The sequence below is a fragment of the Electrona antarctica genome, assembly GCF_951216825.1.
Source record: "Electrona antarctica genome assembly, chromosome: 3".
Lineage (NCBI taxonomy): Eukaryota > Metazoa > Chordata > Actinopteri > Myctophiformes > Myctophidae > Electrona > Electrona antarctica.
Genome location: NC_136808.1, coordinates 6,923,577 through 6,950,881, shown reverse-complemented (window position 1 = coordinate 6,950,881; position 27,305 = coordinate 6,923,577). Strand labels below are relative to the sequence as shown.

Sequence of the window (27,305 nt, the reverse complement as noted above, 5' to 3'; positions counted from 1 at the left end):
GATTGACATTCTCCAATCCCTTAACAACCCTCCGGGACTCATCGGTGTGTCATCGCAGGTTTATTTGACTCAACCCCCACACAAGCGATGTTTACGACTGGCATGGTGGAGTCCACACAGGAAAGGGTTGTTGGTGAGGTGGACTCCATTTCTGTCCTCCATCTGTTTTTAAGTGGTGCAGCCACTCCAGGGAACAGCAATGTCCCTATGTTTAGGGTACCAACAGGGGGCGCTGTTGCACCACTCACTTCAGACAGGTCTGATTTTTTTTTGAAACATGCTTATTGTCCGTTGCAGTTCGTTTTCTAGCCATGTGTATCGATGTGAGGATTTCTTTTTAAGTCTTACAATCCTCAAATTTGACCACCAGGCGACAGCAGCTTCACTGTTATACCACAGTTCTGGGGGCTTGAGATTTACCAACTTGTTGGTTTCTGGTTGGATTGGCCGCCGACCCCCATCTGAAATAATATGTTGTTCCAGGGACACCCGGAAGCAAAGATTTGAGTTAAAAAACGTTCGCTGTGAAAGAATATATATTCAAAGATTTGAGCCACATTAAAAAAAAAAAAAAGCAGACCTACAAGTAGATCTGTAGATCTGCTATTTTTCAATAGCTAAAGCATTACATAATGCTTAAAACACCAAAAGGGGTTATGTGAAAGGGTAATGTGACAGATCATGTCATGTATTATTTTTCCACCAATAGGAGGAGTTCCTCTCTGTCTCTGTGGACGAGCTGACAGTGACCATCTCAGTGAGCCAGAGGAGGACATGGTGTCTGATGCTGCCATCTTGTGGTTACACACATGTACTGACCGGCAGGCTGACCTTTTGGCGAGGTCAGTCACGTCTCAGTGTCCATTTGAACTAGTAAAATAATGCGTGCTCTTCAGTTGAACTATAATGAGTGTTATGTGTCTGTCGTTGAAGGTGCCGGAGCACATCCGTCTGCCTCTCATCATTATCTCCACGCTGCGATGGAGTCTCTGGATGTGGTGAGAGAATTTTACAGTATATCGGAGGTGGTTATAATATGTTTTCTTACTTCTACTCATTATTTTGCTTATACACACACTGCTTGCGTTGATTGCATTTGGATACTGCACCGAACGGCCGATTATACCAAGTTTGACATCTTTGGAGTCGCACCTTATTTTCTGATGAATGCAACATTATTTTTCATTCAGTGTTTGTTTTGTTTCCCACGGCCAAATGGGACACTAGGCCCACTCTCCTCTCCCCCGCCACACCAAATGGGACACTAGGCCCACTCTCCTCTCCCCCGCCACACCAAATGGGACACTAGGCCCACTCTCCTCTCCCCCGCCACACCAAATGGGACACTAGGCCCACTCTCCTCTCCCCCGCCACACCAGTGTTGTTTTCGTCGATTAAAACTAAGACAAAAAATGTCGTCGACTACCCTTTTCCACTGACGGAAACTACATGGAAACTAAATGAAAACTAACCTATGACTAAATATACTGACAATTTCGTCAACAAATAAAAACTAGACTAAAATGTTAGGAAGGGACTAGTGGACAAGAGATCCAGTATAAGTCATTTTACACTTGGATGCATGCTGAAAATAGCAGATCTACAAGCTCACAACACGTCGCAGCGTGACGCGTTGTGAGCTTGTAGATCGGCTATTTTCAGCAAGTGTAAAAACAGTCATTACGACGGCATCAAGGCCCGCCAAAATAAAAATTGTTCGACTAAATCAACTGTAGATTTAGTCGACTAAAATCTTATAATATTTAGTCGACTAAAACTAGACTAACACTAAAACATTCCAGGCGACTAAAATGTGACTAAAACTAAAATCAAAATGTGCTGCCAAAAACAACACTGCACCACACCATGACTAGAGAGACTGCAAACGCCACAAGCCCCACTAAGGTACAATATGCAAGAGAATGGAAATGCAAGCTGATATATAATGACTTGAGTCATTTCTTGTTTCATTTAATGACTTCCATTATCGCAAGCTAACTTTCCAGGAATTAGCTTGATCGATGATGTCACTGATGTTTGGGTTAAGGTTAGGTTTAGCTATAGTTTTACTGAGGTTAGGTTACGATACGATACAATACGATACAACTTTATTGTCAGCTTGCACTGAAATTTGTTTTGCGTCCATGACGTCACCGTTCAAGAAACAGACAAGACATAGACAATACATTACAAAATGGTAGACATTACAGGACAAAAATCACAGAAAACAATCAGGAACGAGAACATATCCACTGGTTTAACGATTTTGGTTTAGAAGCAAGACAGACTGATGTACAAACAAATGTTTTTTTTAAATGTAGGGACTCTAAACCGCCTCATGGAGGGCAACAGGGGTCAGCTATTTAAAATGTTCATATTGTATGGTCTTCTTTCTCTCAACTTCAGTGTTCTATGTTTCTATGGCTTATGCGTATTGCATTTTCTTTTGTCATATTCAATTTCATCTTGGCTATAAAATCAATTCTAACATCGACACTGTTGAATTTTTACCGTTGTCGTGATAGATTTTGACATGCCTATATTCTGAGTATAGTAAATGGGCTATCAGAACCATGCCCAGATAACAGAATGGTTGGATGTATCAAGGTGCTGTCGGCCGCACAGCACAGTGTGGTTAACATTCATCATAGAAGAAAACCACGGTGGCACAGTTGGTAGAGCTGTCGCCTCACAGCTAGAAGGTCCTGGGTTCGATTCCCGCTTGGGACGCTGTGGGTGCTGGCGGCGTGTTTCCTCCTCCGCGTCATCAGTGCCCATACCCGAGGCGGGGTTGACGAATGGGCCTTTCTGTGTGGAGTTTGCATGTTCTCCCCGTGTCCCCTAGGGTAGGTACCCTCACAAAAAACATGCAAACATGGTCTCTAAACTGCCTCCCCCTGGCGTGTTCCTTCCACGCGCTACGTCCAACCAGGGAAACTCCCCCTGTCAAGGAGCAACTTGGACACTCAGGCATGAGTTCAAGTCTGTTGCTCTCCCCATGTCCCCCATATATGGGAACTAGGTTGGCGGAGGGTGTGTAGAGCCCAGGATCACATTAGATAATTGACACAGGGGTGAAACATGGGTTACAAAATTGTGGGATAAAAAAAAATAGAAGAAAACCACCACCAAAAATAGTACACCATGTGCTGGGAGTCTGGACCCTCCTCGAACATAATATACTATTAACCAATTTAGGCCTGACCTAAATCTTCTAAATCCTCCAGTTTTCTGAAATAAATATTTTCACGACTTTTCAAAAATAGCAGACCTACAAGCACAAGCTCATAGTGCTATGAGCTTGTAGATCTGCTATTTTTCAATAGCTAAATTACAACATAATGTTTAAAACACCAAAAGGGGTTCCCGCCCAAAATTGGTTAAACTAAAGTACTGTCTGGGACTCCCATGCACTTACCCAATCATACTTTTCTAATGTATCGTGCTGCCATTGATAACACCGTTCCCCGAGGCTACACAGTGGTTCATCTATCTACCACGGCCCGCTGTAGGACATTTTTAGACATAAGGTATGACATAAGTCATTCCACTACTTAATACACTTCAGGAACTGTAAGAACACACAGACACATTATGAGGACAAGGTCACATTTAATACCACAGGTCAAACTCAAAACAGGTGTGTAAAAAGAAGTTGCATAAAACTCAGCACAGTGAAGACAAAATGTACAGCTGTGAGACAAACACATCGGGGGAGATGTCTCTCTCTACTCATTCATTTATTGATGATTACCATACATGCATAAGTACAACCCAACCACGTGGCGGCGGTGGCTCAGGGGTAGAGTGGCTGGATGGTAACCGCAAGGTTGCCAGTTCGAACCCTGTGGGCTCCCCCAGAGTTAGTGTCAAAGTGTCCTTGAGCAAGACACTGAACCCCTAATTGCTCCTGATGTGCTGGTTGGTGCCTTGCATGGTTTCCGCCGCCATCGGCGTATGAATGTGTGTGTGAATGTAATGTACAATCTATGTAAAGCGCCTTGAATAAAGGCGCTATATAAATGTACCATTTACCATTTACATCTTCAAAGGTGGTCATTCAAGGTGGTCAAACAGAGAGAAAATAAAAGGGGGGAAAAAGAAAACTCAATTCAAACCAGCTTTGAATGTTTACGTCTCCCCTCCGACGCACCGCAGTTAAAAAGGCAAGTCAAATAGGAGGGGACAGCAGAGAACACGCACGCACGCAGTCACGCACGCATGCGCGCACACGCACACACACACACTGGACTTATACTGCCCCTCATGAACAGGTTGGTTAACAGTTGTGTTGGTGTAAAACACATTGTTTTGGATAAATTGCTATATAGTATATTAAAACTTTATTAAATTATTAATAAAGTATTCTGGGAGCTCAAGAACATGCAGTGTGTGGGCTGCCTTCCTATACCTTCTGTGTTCTGTGCTGTGGGGGGCAGTAAAGAGCCTTTAGCATCATACCACAGGACATGCGAGGACACACCTGCTTTCTAAACAAACTTTTTGTTATGGAAGAAGCAGACATCCAAAAGCTCTTAATCAGAGTGGTGCAGTGGTTCAGCTAGGGTCTCAAACTGTTCACCGTGCGTGCGCATGCGTCCGTCCGTCCGTCCGTCCGTGCATTTGGATACCCACTGTGGGTATCCAAATGCACGGACGGACGGACGGAATTCAGCCACACACACACACTCTGCTGTGGGCCACAGCAGAGTGTGTGTGTGTGTGTGGCTGAATTCCTGTCAATGTCATCCAACAGTAGACGGCAGTGGCTCAGAAGTCAGAGCAGGCTTCTGGGAAATGGAACATTCTCATTTCGATCCAGTACGACTCCTCCTGGCTTTGGGTGAAAGGGCCCTTGAGCAAAGGACTAAACCCCATGGCCCTTGAACATCTATGGCTCTGCCAAGAGGGAATCCCCTTGGTCAGCTTGGCCAGCTAGAGAGGAGATATTTTAAGGTGCATTCACAAACCTGAAGATATGTTTTGTTACAATCGCTTTACTATGGTCGCACAGGTCAGCGTTGTTAAAAAAAAGAAAGAAAAAATGTCCCAATGTGCGACCGTTTCCACTGTTGCTGAGTATCGGAGGCCAGTGACTGTTTCCACGGTTGCTGAGTATCGGAGGCCAGTTCAGTTGGAACTCCATCCATCCATCTTCAACCGCTTATCCGTAGTCGGGTCGTGGCGGCAACAGTATCGGAGGCCAGTTCAGTTGGAACTCCATCCATCCATCTTCAACCGCTTATCTGTAGTCGGGTCGCGGGGGCAACAATATCGGAGGCCAGTTCAGTTGGAACTCCATCCATCCATCTTCAACCGCTTATCCGTAGTCGGGCGGCAACAGTATCGGAGGCCAGTTCAGTTGGAACTGGATGACCAAACCGTCAAAACATTTCCGGGGTTCCGGACAACATCAACGCTGATTGGCTGTCAGGACGCGATGCGTGGACGCAGAAGGTTGCTTCTTCAGTTGGACTTTGCCAACCCCTGGGCCGTTCGCGCAACTTCTCGTCTTTTGCGTTTACTTTGTATAATGTAATCGCGCCGCTCTAACTATTCAGGTCTGAACGCAACTTTAGACTTTAGACTTTCGAGGAACTCTGCAGTTATTTTTGCCTAATGTTTTCCTATTTTACTGCGTCAGACTGCAGAGCTGCCTGTTAGATACAGCCCCCCCCCCCGCCCCCAAGGTACTGTGTCTGTCACCCTTCCTGTTACTTATCTGATGACACTGCCAGCTGCATCACTAATGACAACATGAAGGAACACAGTGCCCCCGGTGGTGAGGGTTGTAGAGCGGAGTGCAACAACCACTTATTGTCTCCACCAGGCCCCAGGCCGAAGGCATGGGGAGAGAGTATGTTTTGCACTCCGTCCGTCCGTGTGTGTGTGTGTGTGTGTGTGTCCGTCCGTCCTTCCGTCTGTGAACAGCTAATCTCCGGCACCGTTCACCCGGTCGATGCCAAATTTTGCACACACACTCCATGGATGCCAACGATGAACCTCTGCCCCAAAATTTCCAGAACGGCCTGTTATAGCGCCACCAGGAGGCCGATTTGTGCAAAACAAGTTTTTGGACAATACACCTACAGATTTTGTCCAAACATCACGCAAATTGGTACACAGTCTCTCTAGAGCCATTCAACGAAACGGGTCTTTCAGATTTCTCAGACTCCATCCTGATTGGCTAAGATTGGCTTCCAAAGTTCGCAGGAGTGCTCAGTTTCAAACAAAATGCTGCAAACACATCGTGTGATTTCCGTGAAATTGTGCACGCACATTCCCACTAGGCAGAGGAAGAAATGCCACATGAACATTTTCAACTCAGCCTCATGGTGGCGCTATAACTGGTCGAAAAGTGTTTTACCACTAACTGCACGGATCTGTGGATAACTTTGTATGCCAACTCCCTAGAGGCCAAGGAAAAACCTTTGCCTGGAATTTTTCACATCTGCTCTTTATAGCGCCACCAGGAGGCCGACATATGTTTCTAATATTACTCCTTCAGATTTTATCCAAATTTCACGCAAGTCGGTACACATGCTCTCCATAGTCATGTGATCAAGACGGGTTTGTTTGATTTATCATAATCCACCCTCATTGGCAACAATTGGCTTCTAAACTTTTCAGGATTAGCCCACATTGTACCCGTTTTGTACAAATCGCCACAACTACTCAACGCAGCGTCCGATTGTGGTGAAACTGTGCATGCATATTCCCACTAGGCTTTGGAAGAAATGCCACTTGACAGTTTTCAAATCAGCCTCATGGTGGCGCTACAACAGGCCAAGCCGCGTCACTCACACACACACACACACACACACACACACACACACACACACACACACACACACACACACACACACACACACACACACACACACACCTCCTAAACATTTTGCCAAACATCACACACACACTCCTATCCTCCTGGTGGAGACCTGTGCCCAGAAGGGCACTTTTTCTAGTTCCTATTATTTTCTACTCTTGAAGTTTGTTCTCGCCACCTCTATCTCTATCTGTCCTGTGTCTAACCCATTTTGGGCGGGAACCCCTTTTGGTGTTTTAAACATTATGTTATAATTTAGCTATTGAAAAATAGCAGATCTACAAGCTCATAGCGCGGCACTCGGTGCAGCGCTATGAACTTGTAGGTCTGCTATTTTTGAAAAATCGTGAAAATGTGGCACAAATTTGGAATATATCTTTTTACAGAACGATCGTTTTTAACTCAAATCTTTGCTTCTGGGCGGTCCCTGGAACAACATATTTTTTAGATGGGGTTCAGCGGCCTCTTACATAAAAAAAATTTGGGTTCCTTGACATGAAATATTGAGGACCACTGATACAGAAACATGAGGTATTTCAGAAAACTGTCAGGATTTAGACATTTTTTTAATTTGCGACGTCAGGCCAAAATGTGTTTAATGCTGCAGGGCTGCTCTTACTGTGGCTCACATCTGTTTCACACTTGTAAAACCATGTAACTCTAGTGTCCGTGTAAACTGGCTCATCATCAAGGCTGCGGCATATTTCCTGTGTGTGTGTGTGTGTGTGTGTGTGTGTGTGTGTGTGTGTGTGTGTGCGCGTGCGTGTGTGCGTGCGTGCGCGCGCGCGGTCGATACTGTATTTTTACACATTTCACACCTGGAGGAGAAACGGTATTGCTTTTAGGTGGTTAAAAAATATCCACAGTACATCTCACAAGGAAGGGCATTCCAGAGAGTAGGTGCTATAGTATACATACTGACAGGCTTTGTAACCTGGTACGAGGAATGACCAATAGACCCTTGTCAGCTGACCTTTGGGTCCTGCTGGGCACATATATATGTGTGACCATGGCAGTTAGCACCAGGACCTTGCACTGAACCCTAAAAATAACAGGAAGCCAGTGCAAAGAGGCCATTACTTCAGTAGTCTCGCGTTACCAGACTGTTGCCATTTCCAAATGCTTCATCATACAGTCTGGAGCAACGGAAGAGCTATCGCTATAAGCGATAAAGCGGAAGTGGAGCCTCCGATCCCCACTTCCGTTTCGTCTTTACAGTCTCGCAAATTTATTCTAATATGAATATAAGTCACCTAAGCATACTGTAGCTTGTTGCTTAGCAGAAGAGAAAATACAAAATTATATACATTTTCAATTCCGTACTTTTACTTGTAACGAAGTATAGTTCTAAATTGCAGTATTGGTACTTTTACTTAAGTAAAACAATTGAGTACTTTTTTCCACCACTGGTTAAAAAGAGCCCAGCACGTCACCAGGATTGCCATGCAGGACCTTTACGCCAGGGGTTCTCAACCCGTGGGTCGCGACCCCTCGGGGGGTCGCCAAATTATTTTAGGGGGTCCCCAAATGATTTTCCAAAAATAGCAGACCTACAAGCTCGTAGCGCGCCACTCGGTGGCGCGCTATGAGCTTGTAGATCTGCTATTTTTAAATAGCTAAATTATAACAATGCTTAAAACACCAAAAGGGGTTCCCGCCCAAAATGGTTTAAGGTTATTGCAGCAGTCAATTTATATTGGGGGTCGGGAGGGGGCGGGGCGGGGGTCCCGAGACGTTGCCAAAGCATTTTCGGGGGTCCCCGGCCAAAAACGTTGAGAACCCCTGATTTAGTCTAATAATTCCTTTTTACGAACCTCCATGATCTGCAAATGCTTGAAAAATGTATTCCAGAGACCGCATGCGACGAGGAGGGGGATAACTGACAAACATGTTTATTAGGAGCTGCTAGTTGTCTGCAAGTGGTTCAAAAATAACCTCGTAAACGACTTCAGCTTCTTATCAGAAGTTATGATATATAGGGCGCTTGGCTCGTAGTTGATGATTCAAGTTTCTTTATTAGGAAAAGACCCCTTGAGATGAACCATCTCGTTTTCGAGGGGCTCCCAACACAGATACATGTCACAACATTATTGTACATGTAAACAGTAAAACAAAACAAATTACATACACCTGACATGGACAGGACAAAACACTAAACATAGCAAACCTTGAAAACCTTACAACCTCATTACGGCATTGAATCCAATCATTTGTGACTAAATTTGACTGAGAGACTGCCATTGGAGTTTTTTGAATTTTCGTTTTTTTTATGTCATATGAAAGCAGGGAATCATAGCTTCAAATTGACATATTGGTTGTTCAGTTTGGCCCACCAGTTTTGGAGATATGGCTTATAGAGTAATGTCTTGCAGAAAACAGCGAGTTGAGAAAACAGGCTTGAAAGGTTCACTTCTGTGGTCTCTAACATTACACCTAGCTACATGTTTAAGCATTTATTTCATATTTACATGTCGATTTCAGCTCTGACACTTATTTCAGACATGCTCTAGTATGTGAAGAGTCTGCCTGTGCTATTAACTCATTTTGAAAAATAAAATAATGATAATAGTAATACAAAATAAAATAATGAAAATAAAGGAATAAACATGGTGATATAATGGCATATTTACCGAAAGCAAGAACATAAAACTTTAAAGTAAGAAATTGTAGTAGTTGTTGAATCATTATTCATATATTGGACAACGTTCGTTGCTGCTGAAAACCACAAATACTATTACTACTAGTAATATCAGAAAGACAACTCCAACTAGTGTAAATTGGAAGTGAAGGGTCAGTAACTGTCAGCTACCATTGGCATACTGTCGATGTTTGCACATGTCTGAGGAAACAAGTAAAATGTGGAACAGTATGTTCTGGCTGTTTAAAGACCTTTCCAAACCCATGTGACCTACTCTGCTACTCTCACCATTCCATTACACTGCTGTGCCAAGATAATCAGCACTGCTGCTTACTGGGTAACACTGGTAATCCTTTTATTTATTGCCTCCTACATTTACTATGCAATTAACCCATTTAGGCCTGACGTCGAAATTTAACAAAAAAGTCTTCTGACAGTTTTCTGAAAGATGGTGCTCAATATTTCACGTCAAGAACCCCAAAAATGATATGTAATTGGCCACCAACACCCATCTGAAAATATGTTGTTCCAGGGACCCCTCAGAAGCAAAGATTTGAGTTAAAAACGTTGGCTCTGAAAGAATATATATTCAAAGATTTGTGCCACATTTTCACGATTTCTCAAAAATAGCAGAACTACAAGCTTGTAGCGCGCCACTCGGTGGCGCGCTATGAGCTTGTAGATCTGCTATTTTTCAATAGCTAAAGCATAACATAACGCTAACGCCAAAAGGGGTTCCCACCCCAAAATGGGTTAAAGTGTTATCACTCCTACTGTACAGTATGTTCAAACATTCCCCCCACGGGACGACTGTGATCTGACGTGATCATATCCAGGAATAACATATTGGATTCCCAATGACACGTAGGGTCTGTATACTCAAGTCTGCTTTCAGAGTATCAATTTGTCTTTTGTGCCATGCCAAGACACTCGCAGCGGTTACGAGCGAAATGCTTGCATTGACAGGAGAGTAATCTGTGCTCTAGTGGAACTGTGGTTTAGATATAATTACATAATTAGAAGTTGGAGCGCGCCGCGGACATTTATAGCATGGAAGAGCGCAGCATGAGATGACCTTGTTCTTTGGAAGACAGAGAATATCATGGAAATGCAGAGAAAGGGAAAAATGCACACCATATACCACGTGTGATTCTGTGGCATGTGGGAGAGAGAGAGAGGGAGAAGGGTTTGAGTTGAATGTTCTGACGGTAAACAGCGATAGAAGTAGAGAAGTAGAGCACACGGCATCCATCAGGAGACTTAATGCTCACATGATCCTTTGTGCTCACTGCAGCATGCTGTTCTGACGTCCTGGACTAGTACGCACGCACGCACGCTGGTCTTTCCCTATTGGCTGTTAACCACACGAACCTACTGTATGTCGTAATGCATTCTGTGAAAAAAGAAGTACTGCCGAAGCAGACAACACTCCAGGTTAGATAAAGAATCCTTATACTGTAGGTGCAAGGCTCGACGATGCATGATAGAAGGAAATGCCATTTTCACATGATTTATTTACCTCTTGACGAGCAGACAACGTACGCATTTCGGCCTATAGTGGGCCTTCCTCAGCGTTGTCTATAGAGCGTCGCAGTCCCGCCCCCCCTCGAGAGACCCGGAAAAGAAATCCCCGTTCATTTTCCTCATAGACTTTTCAGAAAGTATTTATTTAAAGACGTTTACGCCGCGGACAAACGCCAACTCTTGTCGTGACAAATCATGACAATAAACACAATGTTTTGGGGCCAAACGAAGAATTAGAAAGTAGAAAAAAATGGCAGGTTAAACACTTTTTTTGTTGTTTTTCTTCTTTGTAATTATTTGTTTGGTCCAACATATTGTGTTTGTTGTCATGATTTGTCACGACTCGAGTTGGCTTCGTACGACGCTTAAAAGGTCTTTAAATAAATACTTTTTGAAATGTCTATGGGAAAAATGCGTTGAGATTCATTTCCTGGGCCTGGCGTCGTCATGAAAGGGGGCGGGACTGCGACGCTCTATAGCGCTAAGTATTAAAGTAATATGTGCTATTTAAAAGTAATATGGTATAATATTACTGTTTTGGCAGAGTAATACCTTACTTTTACTCGTTACTGGTTAAAGTAATAATATTGCAGTAATATATAACTAGTAACTAGTTACTGCCCCAACACCGTTCGCACACTGAGTCAGGCAGCTGAGGTCGTATATCATGACCCTTTGTACTTGCAGGAGACTGAACGGGTGACATAGTTAACCTACGCCAGCACCAACTCTCATCACCTTTAGGGTCGCCCCTTAACCTAATCCTCATCCCTCACCCTGATGGACGGGAGACACGTTAGGGCGACTGTGGCTCAGGAGGCAGAGCAGGTCGTCCAATAATCCATGGGTCGGCGGTTCGAATCCCGGCTCCTCCTGTCTACATGTCGAAGTGTCCTTGGGCATGACACTGAACCCCAAATTGCTCCCGATGTGCTGGTTGGTACCTTGCATGGCTTCCGCTGCAATCGGTGTATGAATGTGTGTGTGAATGGGTGAATGTAATGCACAATCTATGTAAAAGCGCCTTGGATAAAGGCGCTATATAAATGTACCATTTACCATTTACGTTATACTGTACAGTTTGACCCAGAGCCATCTAATAGAAGAGTTGCGATATTGAGAGGGCAAGAAACCGAGCGCTCGAGCGCTGTTCATGCAGCCTGAACTGAGCCCAGCTGGAGTTGGAAATACATTGTTTTCATTGATTGATTGATTGATTGAAATATTTATTAACAGTTTGCAGAATTACAGTACATTTCGAGCACAAACTCAATACAAAGGCTGTTAACTGTGAGTGGACGACCCAATTAAGCATTACACTTGTTTACAACAGGGTCCACCATGTTCAATTCATCAAAACATTTAGAGACGTACAAATAGACACTTCTACGAGGGTGGCGCAAATAAGAGCTATTTTAAAGCACGTGTGCAACATGACAACTGTTTTAAAGTATTGTACAGAAACAACTAAAGTCTCTTTAATGTTTATGTTGTACTATTACTACAAAACAATTTAAAATAAAGGGATTTAAGTTCATTAAAAGCTGGGCTGTTGCCTGAGTCCAATGCATTTCTGTCTATACTTCCGGTCCAGGACTTGGACCAGCTGGTTGTCCCCACGCTCAATGCGTCTACGTAGGAGAGCCGCCATTGGACTGAAGCCCCATGAAGTGAACGCAGTTTGCGTAACTCTTGTCTATATCTAAGGCTCTGGGGTTGACCGGCCCCTATAGCGCCCCCTAGCGAATGTATGGAGACACATTATACTGTATGGGTTGTGCTGCTGCTCTTTGACTTTCTGCTGTGGCTGATGAGGCCAGATGTACAGACTGAGAACAAGCTGAGCAGGACTGACTTCCAGGAAATACCCACACACACACACACACACACACACAGTGACACACACACACACACACACACACACACACACACACACACACACACACACACACACACACACAGTGACACACACACACACACACACACACACACACACACACACACACACACACACACGCACGCACGCACGCACAGAGTGAACACAAACTTCACTGCGTTTTCTCAGCTAGTAGAGTAAATTCTGTGAAATTGCCGGAGCCAATAAGATGATCCAGATTGTTTCCTCTGAACGCAGCAGTGGCATTCATACGCTCATGATCGCCCAATACAAATATGAAACGGCAGATTGTGTGGACCTGGACCACGCACACGCATTTCTCAGCTGAGTCATTCCTCAAAAAGAACCCTCTGGGGTTTACCGAGGGCTCTCCTCTCTCTCTCCTCTCTCTACACACGCACAGACACGCACACACACACACACACACACCCGCGCGCGCACAATTTGTCATTTTATCTGGCTCCCAGCACTCCATTAGTGGAACGGCTGGTATACCACAAAGCCAAAGTCTACTTTCTTGCTTAACTGTTCCTCCGTGGCTGGCCCCAAAACCCACCACCATCATCATGGCGTACGTAGCAGTCTCTGGGTTCCCGCTGACAGAATGTGCTGTTTCTGCAGACTGCTGGGACCAGGAGCGTAGTTAGTTGGCTCAATCACTGGGAGGGTTGTGGAAAACGTCTGGCAGAGATCGGGTAGCATGCAGGGTATAGTTACTGACTGTGTGACAGTCGTGTTCGATAACATTCAAAGTCAGGTATGTTTGAGTGTATATATATACCGGTGCACAGGTTCTAACCACAGACTCTCTTGCTGCGGGGGATGGGCGGAATATCCTTGCCTCTGGCTCTCCATGTTAGTTGTTTTAGTTACAATCAAATGTGAATGTGATATGTGTCTGTTTTATTGCTGTGGAACACTCAGTAAGTCCTTTTGAGAGGTGCTACTGTAGTACAGTATAGATGCATTAAGTATAGGGTTGCCGACGCTCAACGCTATCAGGCTTCGTCCCACGTTCCCCCCACAGACTGTAATTACAATCAATTTGTCACGATAATGTGCAGGTTGTCAAAAAGTTAACCTTGAGTCCAATTTCATACTTTCACAAAAGTATGTGTGTGCGTGTGTGTGTGCCTGCGTGTGTGTGTCCCTGGGAATTGTAGGAACACAAGAGAATGGCTGAACACAGATAGTAATCTGTGTTCAGCCATTCTCTTGTGTTCCTACAATTCCCATGATGCATTTTGCAGGCGAGCATATAGGCCTGATATATGCCCATGCTCATAGACATAGAAAGGTAGACGCCTCCTTGGGCTCTGGGGTGTCTGTATCGCACGGAGGCAAGCTTCCACGTGCGTCAGAGAACCTTCCGCGTGCGCCACGGAGCGGACGTTTGGTAGGCCATTCAGAGGCAGGTGCGGGGGCGTGAATGGACAGGAATGCTTTAGAACAGGGGTTCCCAACCTTTATATTGTCACGGACCGGCTGACAGTTCATAAAATGGAACCCTACAACAAATCGAGGCAATGTTGTAAAAATCATGATAGTGCCCCTTTTGATTTTGCAACATGTCCCACCTCATCGCCTGGCCCCTTAACCCATTTAGGCCTGACGTCGAAATTAAAAAAATGTCTTTTTAAAATCTTTTTTTTCCTGAAAAACCGCATGCTTCTATATCAGTGGTTCTCAATATTTCATGTCAAGGTCCCCAAAAAAAATATGTAATTGGCCGCCGACCCCCATCTGAAAATACGTTGAGTTAAAAACTGAAACTCTGAAAGAATATTATATTCAAAGATTTGAGGCACATTTTCACGATTTTTCAAAAATAGCAGACCTACAAGTTCATAGCGCGGCACTCGGTGCCGCGCTATGAGCTTGTAGATCTGCTATTTTTCAATAGCTAAAGTATAACAATGCTTTAAAACACCAAAAGGGGTTCCCGCCCAAAGTCGTCGGCCCCTCACTATAACTGAGCCTCATAGAAATCAGCTGTTCGTTCTGCGTGTGAACCCGACTCAGCAGGGTTACATGTTCATTGCACTGCAGCGTTGGGTTGTCGTCTGTGGTATTGCGGTCGTTTTATGGAAACGGTTAACAGCATTTGTGTACTCATTTCATGTGTAACATTCCAGCTCAATAGCAAATCATGCATCTGGACAGGCCAGGCTTGCAAAAAAAATGATTACAATCATATGTTGGTGCTATCCCATCTTTCATCTGAAATTAGACATATTCTGCAGCTATCGCAATATGATTCCTGGAAATTCTAGCACTCGGATCTTGCAGAGAATATTAAAAAAAAATATTTCAAAACGCAGTGATTTGCTCTCTCAGGAACATTTGACAGCTGATGACCCTCATAACCCATGACCCCTAGCCTTGCATTCTGTGTTGACGACGTGTTTGTTTTCCGAGCCAAGGAAACAATGGAGGTTCTGTGTGATGTTCTTTGCTGCACCGCTGTGTTTTCTGAAAAGGCCGTACAGATCGAGCGGATCGAAAAGATAACGACGGTTTAGAGCTACAGTGGGTTCTTTAGCGGAGATGGCTACACTAATCAGCCACGCCTCATTGTTTCTGCCTGCCTTTGGCCACAAAAAAAAAGCCTGTTTGAGCTTGTGGGCTCTCATGGCCACCGTGGTGATGTACAGTCTGTTCTGTCTCTCAGGTCAGCTGACAGCATTATGTGATTGTAGCCTACAGCTTTTTAAGCAGGCGATGAGAACGGACATGAAAAGCACGCAAACACTGCAGAAAACAACAAGCTAGAAGCTCGTGTTCAGAACGACTGTTCCGGACAGGATGAGAGGAACGGCGTGTTTACCAAAACCTAGGCTAAAGCTGCATGATGGGTACTTACTCAGTAAGCAGTTCAACTGTAGTTCCAACTAGCATTATTTATCGGCAACCAATTAGTCATATAGTGGGAACACCTGCTTGTGCTCTTACAAATATATCTGAGAATCATACCATTATTGTGGACACTTCAATTGGGTATGTGTGTCGGGATGAAAATGTGTTAATGAATAATAATATTAAGTACCTCAGTCAACTCAGTATTAGTTTAAAAAGTATCTGGAATTTGGCCGGTAGTCCGAGTCTGGCAGTGTGCCACGGGTTCGACTCCCGATCCCGACGGCCTTTCCCCCATCTCTCTCCCCCATTTCCTGTCAGCCTACTGTCTGTCCCTCTATAAACAATATAAAATAAAGGCAAAAGCCTTTATTTCCCGGTATCTGGGATTTAATTGAAGTGGTTATAAGTATGCTAAATGTGTGGGGAACAGCTAACCTTCTCTGGCTTAAGTTCTGTTACAAATAGAGCTGTCAAACGATTAAAAATGTTAATCGGATTAATCACAGCTTAACCCTTTAAAGCACACCAAGAAAGAAGCAGTGGAAAAACATATTTCTTTGCATTGTTTACTTCCTTTAGGGCAGTGATGCCAAGAAAATATATTGGCAATTAATGTATAATGGAAAACAAAACACAATAAAAACGTTTGAACATCCACTGTTGCTATACGTATATATCTTTCTTTCTGTTTACACAGATGGAGACTAAAGCATTTTACAGTGCAAGAAACTGAACTTGCACTACTTGTATACCATAATAGTCTAGTAGCCCAGGGGTTCTCAACCCATGGGTCGCGACCCCTCGGGGGGTCGCCAAATTATTTTGGGGGGTCCCCAAATTATTAAAAATATATATATTTTTTTGCAGCTGAATGGCTGGAAAATGGAAATTAAGAGATTACATAGTACACAAAGGGCATGCATTAACTTTGCTTAATGATTATATCTGGTTTCAGTATTTATTTATGGTGTATTGTCTCTATTATTATGGTTATTGTAGCAGTCAATTTATATTGGGGGTCGGGAGGGGGCGGGGCGGGGGTCCCGAGACGTTGCCAAAGCATTTTCGGGGGTCCCCGGCCAAGAACGTTGAGAACCCCTGTAGTAAACTAATGCTTGGAATGGATTCAGCATCATGAAAACCACCTAGTTTGTTAATGGTATGGTCACATATTATGCCAATTATGAAAATTGCTCAACATATGCAAGTTAGCATCCGGCAGTTTCTACATGCTGGGGACCCATACTCAACATTTCTAACATAAAACGTTGGTGTACTCAACATGTCCGGGTTCACATTCTGGCTACTAGACAAAAAACCCCAAAAAGATTTGACCATTATTTGTATTGTATCAAGTTACATAATCATGTTCAGTAACATCTCTGAGATGATACTATGCCAAAGAAATCATCTCACCTTTGAAACTGTGGCAAAACAGAGCCTCGGTCAGGAGTGATTTCTCGCTGTCTGACTTCCTCATTGACACCTGACTTGTAAAGCATGGTGTGTGTGAAGCCACAGTTCCATCTGTAGAGCATTCACCCAATGCTCGCTCTGTATGTGCCTCGGCAGCCACGGTAGTTGTAATGATATACCACGCATGCGCGAGCCGGTTGTTATTATCATTCACACTGGTGTAGTTGCTACACAACTAAGAGCTGTACATTGTGTTTAATAAATGGAACTCGGTTTATAAAGTTACCAGTATTCCTTGGTCATTCTACATGGTGTCGGAAGTAAACACGGACACTTCGAAACGTACAGTTGGTCACGGGGCGCGCGACTACGAACGGACAACAACAAGCTACTGAACTCCGACGCGCGCCGTGCATCATGTCGGACGGATTTCGCAGACCGGACCCTCTCGTCTTTGATGAGAACATCGCAGAGAACTGGCGAGTGTTTGAACAAGAGTATGACATTTTCATCGCGGCGGCACACTATGATAAGCCAGCCCGCACGCAAGCCTACATTCTCCTCAATCTAGCAGGATCGGAGGCCATTGAAAGGGAGAGATCTTTTGTGTATGCGCCCGCGGTGAGAGGACCCGACGTTGACAACCAACCGGGACCCGAAGTTACCCCAGCTGAGTCGAAAGAGGACCCCGAATGTTTGAAGAGGAAGTTTCGGGAGATTTGCAGTCCCCAGATAAACATCACAATGGAGAGACACAAGTTCAATACAAGGTCCCAGAACCAAGGTGAGCCAATTGAATCTTACGTGACAGACCTAAGGATTAAAGCAAAGACCTGCAATTTTGGGACACTGCGTGAGGAGCTCATCAAGGACAGATTGGTCTATGGCATAAATGATGATAATCTGAGAAAAATCTTGCTGCGTGACGGAGGGCTGACTCTAGCTAAGGCTGTCTCTGTGTGTCAAATATATGAGCAGACGGAGCACCACGCAAGGGCATTGTCATCACAACATGCTCCCACTAGTGTTGACAGTCTGCAGTACAAATGTGGAAGGAAGCAGAGATTTGAGCCACAGCAGAGATTCGAGCCACGGCAGAGACCACAGACAGGGAGAAATGCACAGCCCATCACCAGCTGTAATAATTGTGGTGGTAGCCATGATGCCAAGAGAGACAATTGCCCGGCTTTTGGTCAACAATGCCATACATGCAAAAAATGGAACCACTACAAGAAGTGCTGCAGATCAGCACAGAGGTACTCCAGGACACAGAGTTCCAGGGAATCTGTCCATCAACTTGAATTGAACCAGGCCACAGGTGGCGCTAGCGATGATGAGTCATTCTGTATTGATGGAATAACACCAGTGGTCGTGGACACAATAGACTCTAACGTACACGAGAAAAATGTAGCATTCACCACTGTACACATCAATGGCAGGCCTGTCGAGATGAAGGTCGACACAGGTGGCCAATGCAATGTTTTATCCTATGATGCCTTCAAACATGTGGAGAGCGGGGAGCTGATTGACCGTTCAATAATCACCAACCTCGTCGCATACGGAGGGACTTTGATAAACACAGTGGGCTCAGTCTTCCTACAATGTCAACTGGCAGGTCAGCAATACTCTCTTCAGTTCCACGTCGTTGAGAGAAATGTCCAGCCACTACTAGGCCTACTAGCGTGCCTGCGCACGAAGCTGGTGTCACTGAGCAATGACGTTCACCAACTCAGTGTGAACACGGATGCCAACCTGCCACACAAGATCTTCACGGAGTATGCAGATCTATTCAAGGACGAACTTGGAAAGCTGCCGGTGACGTACTCTATGAAACTTGACCCTGAGGTGCACCCCGCTGTCCGCCCAGCACGCCGCATCCCTGTAGCCATGCAGGACAGAGTGAAAGCAGAACTTGAGAGGATGGTGGACCTGGGTGTCATCACTCCTGTATCTGAACCAACCGACTGGGTGTCAGCCATGGTGGCAACAAACAAGAAGCGGACAGAAGAAATAAGGATCTGCATCGACCCCAGAGATCTCAACACGGCTTTAAAGCGCCCCCATCATCCGATGCGCACGGTTGAAGAGGTTGCATCACAGATGGCAAATGCAACGCTGTTTTCAGTTCTAGATGCCAAAAGTTCTTTCTGGCAAATCTCCTTGGACAGTAAGTCTTCCCTGCTAACCACATTCAGCACACCCTTCGGACGTTACAGATTCCTCAGAATGCCGTTCGGAATAAATTCAGCCAGCGAAGTATTCCAGCGCACAATGGAACAGATATTCGCAGGATACCCCTGTGCTATAGTCGTCGATGACATTATAGTGGGGGGCCGCACTGAAGCCGAGCATGACGCAAACCTAAAAAGAGTGCTCGATCGTGCACGCAAAGTCAATCTGAGGCTCAACCCCCTCAAATGCAAGTTCCGGCTGACAGAGGTCACTTATGTCGGTCACGTGTTCACCAGTGAGGGCCTGAAAGCGGACCCTGACAAGACCACAGCGATCTCCGAAATGCCTGTTCCCGAAGACGTCACAGCTCTACAGCGATTCTTAGGCATGATAAATTACCTGGGAAAGTTCGTGCCAAATTTGAGTGAGCTGTCTGCCCCTCTGAATCAGCTGACGCGCAAAGACACAGCATGGTGCTGGCTGAGTCAGCACCAAGACGCCTATGACGCACTAAAGGGATGCATCTCCAGTCCGCCCGTCCTGTCGTACTACAATGTCGCCCAACCAGTCACGCTCACATGTGACGCTTCACAACACGGACTGGGAGCAGCGTGTTTACAAGGGGGCAGACCGATTGCATACGCATCACGGACAATGACTCAGCCCGAGACACGCTATGCCCAAATCGAGAAAGAACTCCTCGCAGTGGTTTTTGCGTGCTCGCGGTTCAACGACTACATCTACGGAAAGCCGATCACTGTGGAAACCGACCACCAACCCCTGGTCACAATCATCAGAAAGCCGATCTACACGGCACCTGCACGGCTCCAACGTATGATGTTGCAGCTCCAGAGGTACAACATCGACCTAGTTTACAAAAAGGGGAAACAGATGTACCTGGCCGACACCCTGTCGCGCGCTCCCAGGACATCTACTCTTCAGCACGTGAACGAGCTAAACGACTTTGAGGTGATGTCAGTCACCCGAGTCTCATCCAGCCGCCTAAATGAACTACAGAGACACACGGCAGAAGACAGCCTACTACAGACCCTCTCCTCGGTTATCAGACACGGATGGCCTGTCAAGCAGCACAGTGCTCCACCGTCCGTCAGTCCCTTCTTCCCTTTCAGAGACGAGCTCACCGTCGAGGAGGGAGTCGTCATGAAAGGTCACAGCCTGGTCATTCCCCAGTCACTACAGAAAGTGTACACAGACATTGTGCACAGAGGACACCCAGGAGCAGAATCCACTAAACGCAGAGCCCGAGACATAGTGTTCTGGCCCACCATGAACAGAGACATTGACAGAGCAGTACTAGCATGCTCTGTTTGCAACAGCCAGAGGCCACATCAACAAAAGGAACCACTGCAGTCACATCCAGTTCCTGAGCTACCGTGGTCTACAGTGGCAACTGACATCTTTGAATGGGATGGCAAGCGCTTTCAGGTGCTTGTAGACTCGTACTCTGGCTGGTACGAGATTGACTTTCTGAAGGACATCACGTCGGCGACAGTCATCACAAAGCTGAAACGACACTTTTCTGTTCATGGCTCCCCACACCTTCTCCTCTCAGACAATGCCGGACAGTACACCAGCCAGAAGTTCAGGGACTTTGCTGCGCAGTGGGACTTCAGGCACGTAACCAGCAGCCCTGAGTTCCCACAGTGCAACGGCTTGGCTGAAAGGGCAGTGCAAAGTGCCAAGCAACTGATGGAGAAGTCAAAGAGGGATGGCACCGACGTGTTCCTCAACCTCTTAAACCTGAGGAACATCCCTCGCGACACACAGCTTGGTTCACCTGCGCAGAGACTTATGTCAAGGCAGATCCGCACTACCCTCCCGGTCAGCAAACAGCTACTACAGCCAGCCCCTCTCAACACCCAACAAGTCACAGCTCAGCTCAAGAAGAAGAGGCTTGCCCAGAAGCTGAGCTACGACAAGTCCAGCCGCCCTCTTCGACCACTGCTGGAGGGCGAAGTGGTCAGGATGCAGACTCCCCGGGGGTACGATCGCATGGGCACAGTGGGGAAGATTTGTGAGGAGCCACGGTCTTACGTCATCCAGTCTGGAGGTAAAGACTACAGGAGGAACCGCAGACACCTCCTACCCGTTGCTGAGCGACCTCCAGATCAGCCTGACAGTGCCGACTTGCAGCCCTTCGACCCAGCCGTCGGTGAAGCACCTCCTCTCTACAGAGAGACACGAGAGACTATGGACACTGAACCACCCCCAGCCCAGGTACCCGTAGCTCCACTGCCCGCACATGCTGGTAAGTGCCCATACACAACACGCTTTGGTCGCGCGGTTAGGCCAAACCCCAAATACAAGGACTGAATTAAGGACTGAATATTGGATTGTGGATAGCCTTGTGGGCCACGCACTGTTTGGTGCATTTTTTTCTCAAGCTTTGTACAAGGTTAAAAAAAAAAAAAAAAAAAAAAAAAGAAAAAGAGACTGTTACTGTTATTGTTGCATTTATTATTTGCTATTATCTCCATGACACAGGCAGTTTGAAACTTTGAATACTGAAGTATCACTGTGGACTGTTCACAATTGAATACAGTTATTTGTTGTGTACACTGTAAGCTAAAGAAGAGGGATGTAGAGCATTCACCCAATGCTCGCTCTGTATGTGCCTCGGCAGCCACGGTAGTTGTAATGATATACCACGCATGCGCGAGCCGGTTGTTATTATCATTCACACTGGTGTAGTTGCTACACAACTAAGAGCTGTACATTGTGTTTAATAAATGGAACTCGGTTTATAAAGTTACCAGTATTCCTTGGTCATTCTACACCATCTAGTGGATATTATTTACATAACACACCTCAACCGAATGGTAGAAATGGCTCAATCAGGTTGAGCTCGGTTTCAGCATTGTTTTCAATGAGAAATAATGACATAAAATGTGCTCTATACCAATTTGGTCGAAGGTCCGGGGGATGAGGGGGGAGGGAGGGAAAAGGGGTGAAAAAACTAAAAAACTTGGGAAATGCACTTATGTCCTTGTCTGTCTAAGAGAAATGCTTTCTAAATAAAATAAACATATATTAAAAAAAAAGGGAAAAAAAGTATTAATAATGATGATTAATCACCATTCGAACTATGTCCAAAAATGCCATGTTTTTCTGTATGGGAATGGAAAGACAAATGACAGAAGGTGGATATCCCTACATTTAACATACGTATATAATTTATGTATATTTTATTCTATAACAAATCCAGTGTGGCAGGATGGTGTGTCTCTGTCTCACCCCGTTTGATTTGTTTTAACTAAGCATTATTTAGCTATTGAAAAATAGCAGATCTACAAGCTCATAGCGCGCCACAGAGTGGCGCGCTACGAGCTTGTGGGTCTGCTATTTTTGAAAAATCGTAAAAATGCGGCACAAATCTTTGAATATATATTCTTTCAGAGCGAACCTTTTTGTTATTTTGACGCCAGGCCTAATTGGGATAAGTATGTTGTTTATTGCCATCCAGACAGGGCTAGATAGTGCAGAGACAATGGGATTATGGGATCTATGGGGTGGGCCAACACTGGGCCATCCAAGCATGGATAATGCTTTAATCTAATTAATTTCACAAATTAATTAACTAGGTTAACTCAGTTATTTTGACAGCCCTAGTTAGAAGATTACAAGAAATCTGATCCTGCACAACATTACGAGTATTCAATGCTATATAAATGGGTTTTACAGGGTTGGTAATGTCTGTCTGATTGCATACATTTGAGTAGTACATTGAATAGTACATTGTTCTTTTGTTTGATAATGTAGCCTATTTCCTATTGGAAGACTAAATATACTGACAATTTCATCAACAAATAAAAACTAAAATGTTAAGGACGGGACTAGTGGACAAGAGATCCAGTATAAGTCATTTTACACTTGGTTGCATGCTGAAAATTTTCAGCAACTGTAAAATCAGTCATTGCGGCGGCATCAAGGCACCGCCAAAATACATTTTTGTCGACTAAAACTGTAGCTTTAGTCGACAAAAATCTTATATTTAGTCGACTAAAACTAGACTAAACACTAACACTAAATGAAAACTGACTAAAACTAAATTAAAACAATTCCCTGTCAAAATCGACACTTGATTGAAAACATACACTACAATACTGGAATAATAGTGGAATATACATGTATTTCTGTTTCCATTTGAAATTGTTGGGCAATAGGAAAATAGGAAATAGTTCAACGTCTTTTGTTTGATAATTCCTGGATAATTGTCCTGGACCTGCTTCAGCAGTAAAGCCTTTGAAGCCATAAATGAATGAAAGAATGAAAGATTATGTACTCATCGCTGTTGGGAAAAAAAACATGTATTTACATATTTCATATGTAATAACAATAAATAATAACTTATTTAACTCATTTAGACCGATTCTACAAATGTCTTCTAAATCCTGACAGTTTTCTGAAAAAACATGTTTCTATGTCGTTCTCAAACATTTTCATGTCAAGGACCCCCAAAAATATATGAAATTGGCCGCCGACCCCCATCTTCGCTCTGAAAGAATATATTCAAAGATTTGTGCCACATTTTCACGATTTAAAAGAAATAGCAGACCTACAAGCTCATAGCGTGGCACTCGGTGTCGTGCTTTGAGCTTGTAGATCTGCTATTTTTAAATAGCTAAAGCATAACATAATGCACCAAAAAGGGTTCCCGCCCAAAATGGGTTAATAACCTTAATAATCGAAACAAAAATAGACATAGTAAATGAGTGTATGCGTGCGTGCACAGCCTCGTGGGCGCGCGCGCGTGCGCGCGTGTGTGTGGCCAGGGACTATGTCTTTCTGTGTGTTAATGTGAAGCACAAGTCTTACCAGCTGGTCTTAATATTTTATGGTCTTATGCTGAACTAGAGTGAGGGCCATGTTGGGACATCGGTCCATCTGTTATGACTTAAGCCCCGTCTTACAACCGGTGCAGATTCGGCGCAAATTGCAATGCAGTTGTCATTGCTAGTTGATAACCAACGCAGCTTTCATTTTCACATTATGCAGGGCCCGTTGTGAATTACACTGATCTGTGAACCTGGAGTGAGAGAGTTCAGAAGAGCCAGAAACAGAGCTAGGGTCGTCAACATGTCTATACACACACGGACAAAATGTGTCCATGGCAAGACTTTAGCAAGTAGAGTTTTGTATTATATTATTTTGTAAAGTGATGCAAAAAAAAAATATCCGGCAGAAAATGGCTAAAAATGCATTTTCAGCCTATTCGGTTTCGGCCCGAATAGGCAGAAAATATATCACCGAATAGTATATGCAATTAATGCATTCAAAAGAGCTGAATAAATGTTTTATGGACCCATAATAGTGATTATTATTTAAGTGAAGTTTTGCCATAAGCATTTATTTTGTCATAAATCAGGTAGCTTTAAGGTACGGCCATGACAGCAATGGTAGGAAAAAAGATTAATCATATTCGGTATTCGGTTTTCGGCCAAATGTTTCCTATATTCGGTATTCGGTTTCGGCCAAGATTTTCCCTTCCGGTGCATCCCTAATTAATGTATAATGTTCTTATTTTGATCATATAAGACCCAATTACTGAATGTCAGTCTCCAGGTTTTCTTCAGAATATGTACGACATTTACTATGACACTTTATGGCACAACCGCCCACCCACCGGTACAATGGTTCTTAAACCTTTTGTTTCCAAGGAGGACCCCCATAACTGTCAGAGTTACAGACCAGTAATGGTCCATTATATTAGGACCACCTCAAGAAGGTCTCTCAACCCACTTTGAGGACCACAGCACTAGTAGGCGCTAGTATACATTAAACCATTTAGGCCTGACGTTGAAATAAATAAAAAGTCTTCTGAAAGAATATATATATATAATATACATTTTATATACATACTATACATTTTCACGATTTTTCAAAAATAGCAGACCTACAAGCTCATAGCGCGCCACTCGGTGGCGTGCTATGAGCTTGTATATCTGCTATTTTTCAATAGCTAAAGTATAACATAATGCTTAGTTAAAACACCAAAACGGGTTCCCGTCCAAAATGGGTTTTAAAGGGCTGGCTCTGTTTCTGGTATATATTTGTATGTTCATGGCAAAAATAGAACTTTGACAAAAACTAAGTAGGTTTTGTAATGCATGAACGCATTGCTTAAAAAATCCATCCGATTTCAATACAACACTTTCAACATGGTACTGTATAGTGTAGATGATATTGCTGAGAGACTCCTCGCACCATACCACACTCCTCGCATTGAGGTTGAAAGCATAAAACACAATTAGTGATCTTGGCCAATTATGACAACATTGAAAAGCAGCAGCTGCTGTGCGTCCTTGCACGGAGACGTGAAGAGAGAAGTGTTTTTTTGGAACCCATACCTATCTGTCTCTGTGTGAGGTAGACTACAGCAGTTACAGTTACTACAGGACATCGATATCCATGTTAGGGCTGCGAGCTCGCAGAATTCCACCAGCCAGGTGGTTTAACCCATTTCGGACTGAGGTCGATTAAAAAAAAAGGGCTTCTAAATCCTAATTCTTTTCTGAAAAACCTATGTTTCTATGTCAGTGGTGCTCAACCTTTTTCATGTCAAGGACCCTCAGAATTATCTCTATTGGGCCACGGACCCCCATCTCAAAATATGTAGTTCCAGGGACCCCCCAGAAGCAAATATTTTAGTTAAAAATGTTCGCTCTGAAATATATATTCAATGATTTGCGCCACATTTGAACGATTTTTCAAAAATAGCAGACCTACAAAGCTCTAATAGATCTGCTATTTTTCAATAGCTAAAGCATAACGTCATGCTTAAAACACCAAAAGGGGGTTCCCGCCCAAAATGGATTAAATAAAGAATCTAAGAGGATGAGCGTGTGATTAATGAGCTTATATGTCAAGATATCACATTGATGAGAAGACATTACTAGGTATATTGTGTTCCACCTCCCATTTCCACTTGAAGTTTTTCCCAGTGAGCGCAGAGCTTTTGTTTTCCTGACAACATTACAGTTGGAGGCCATCGATATTGTCCTTTTCTTTTTGCTGAGGTTTGCGTGATCTGCGCAAAAGGACAGTTAACCCATTTTGGGGCGGGAACCCCTTTTGGTGTTTTAAACATTGTTATAATTTAGCTATTGAAAAATAGCAGATCTACAAGCTCATAGCGCGCCAGGTCTGCTATTTTTGAAAAATCGTGAAAATATTTAGATTTAGAAGGATTTTTTTAAATTTTGAGGTCAGGCCTAAATGGGTCAAATGATAAGGGACAATATCGGTGGCACCCAACTGTATATCACATAATGGTTGTGCACATTGACTTCACTAATGCATGAGCAGATCAATTTCCTCTGGGAGAAAACCATTCGTTTCTCCTACTGCGCCCTGGGTGCGTTTTCGCATTTTTAATTCACTAATAAATTCATTATTAATTTATAATTTGTTGAATTGGAAAAAGGGCTTCGTTAAGACCTCCATATTATTATGGCCAATGCCTGTGTGAAAAGTGGGAGTGATTGGTGCAGGCGGTGAGGAGCTACGGCAGTGTTTCTGACACACAGACACACACACAGACAGACATTCAGACATTGTCAGAATTATAGTATGATGATTATAGTATGATGATGATGATGATGATGATGATGATGATAGCAATGCAGGCACAACTTGGATCCTAAAGGGAATGGGAAAAGGATTGTTTCTAAGTCATGTTATGCCCAAAACACACCCATGACTAAATACAATACCCTTTGGGCCTTAAACCGTACTTTACACCCAGATTATCCAGTATCCTCAATTCAATTCAATTCAATTAGCCTTTATTGTCTCTGAGGAAAAAAGTGTCTATTGTCCACCAATATTATTATTATTATCCTCTTTAGATGTTTTGGGGGTATTTGTCACCATACATTTCCACTACACACCTACTAATTCTACTCTTACTACGACCACCTACTTATATCACACACTACTACAAGCTGTTT

At 44.0% G+C, this 27,305-nt stretch overlaps 1 protein-coding gene across 1 annotated transcript in view; it reads left to right on the top strand.

The window, feature by feature from the left end:
* Window positions 1–27,305, top strand: part of hsd11b2 (hydroxysteroid (11-beta) dehydrogenase 2) — a 127,910-nt gene that overhangs the window by 1,701 nt on the left and 98,904 nt on the right. The window contains exons 2-3 of the mRNA XM_079497951.1: window positions 710–842; window positions 934–1,025. Coding sequence (XP_079354077.1) covers window positions 775–842; window positions 934–1,025 — 160 coding nt within the window. The 5' untranslated portion in view covers window positions 710–774. The remainder of the gene's footprint in view (window positions 1–709; window positions 843–933; window positions 1,026–27,305) is intronic.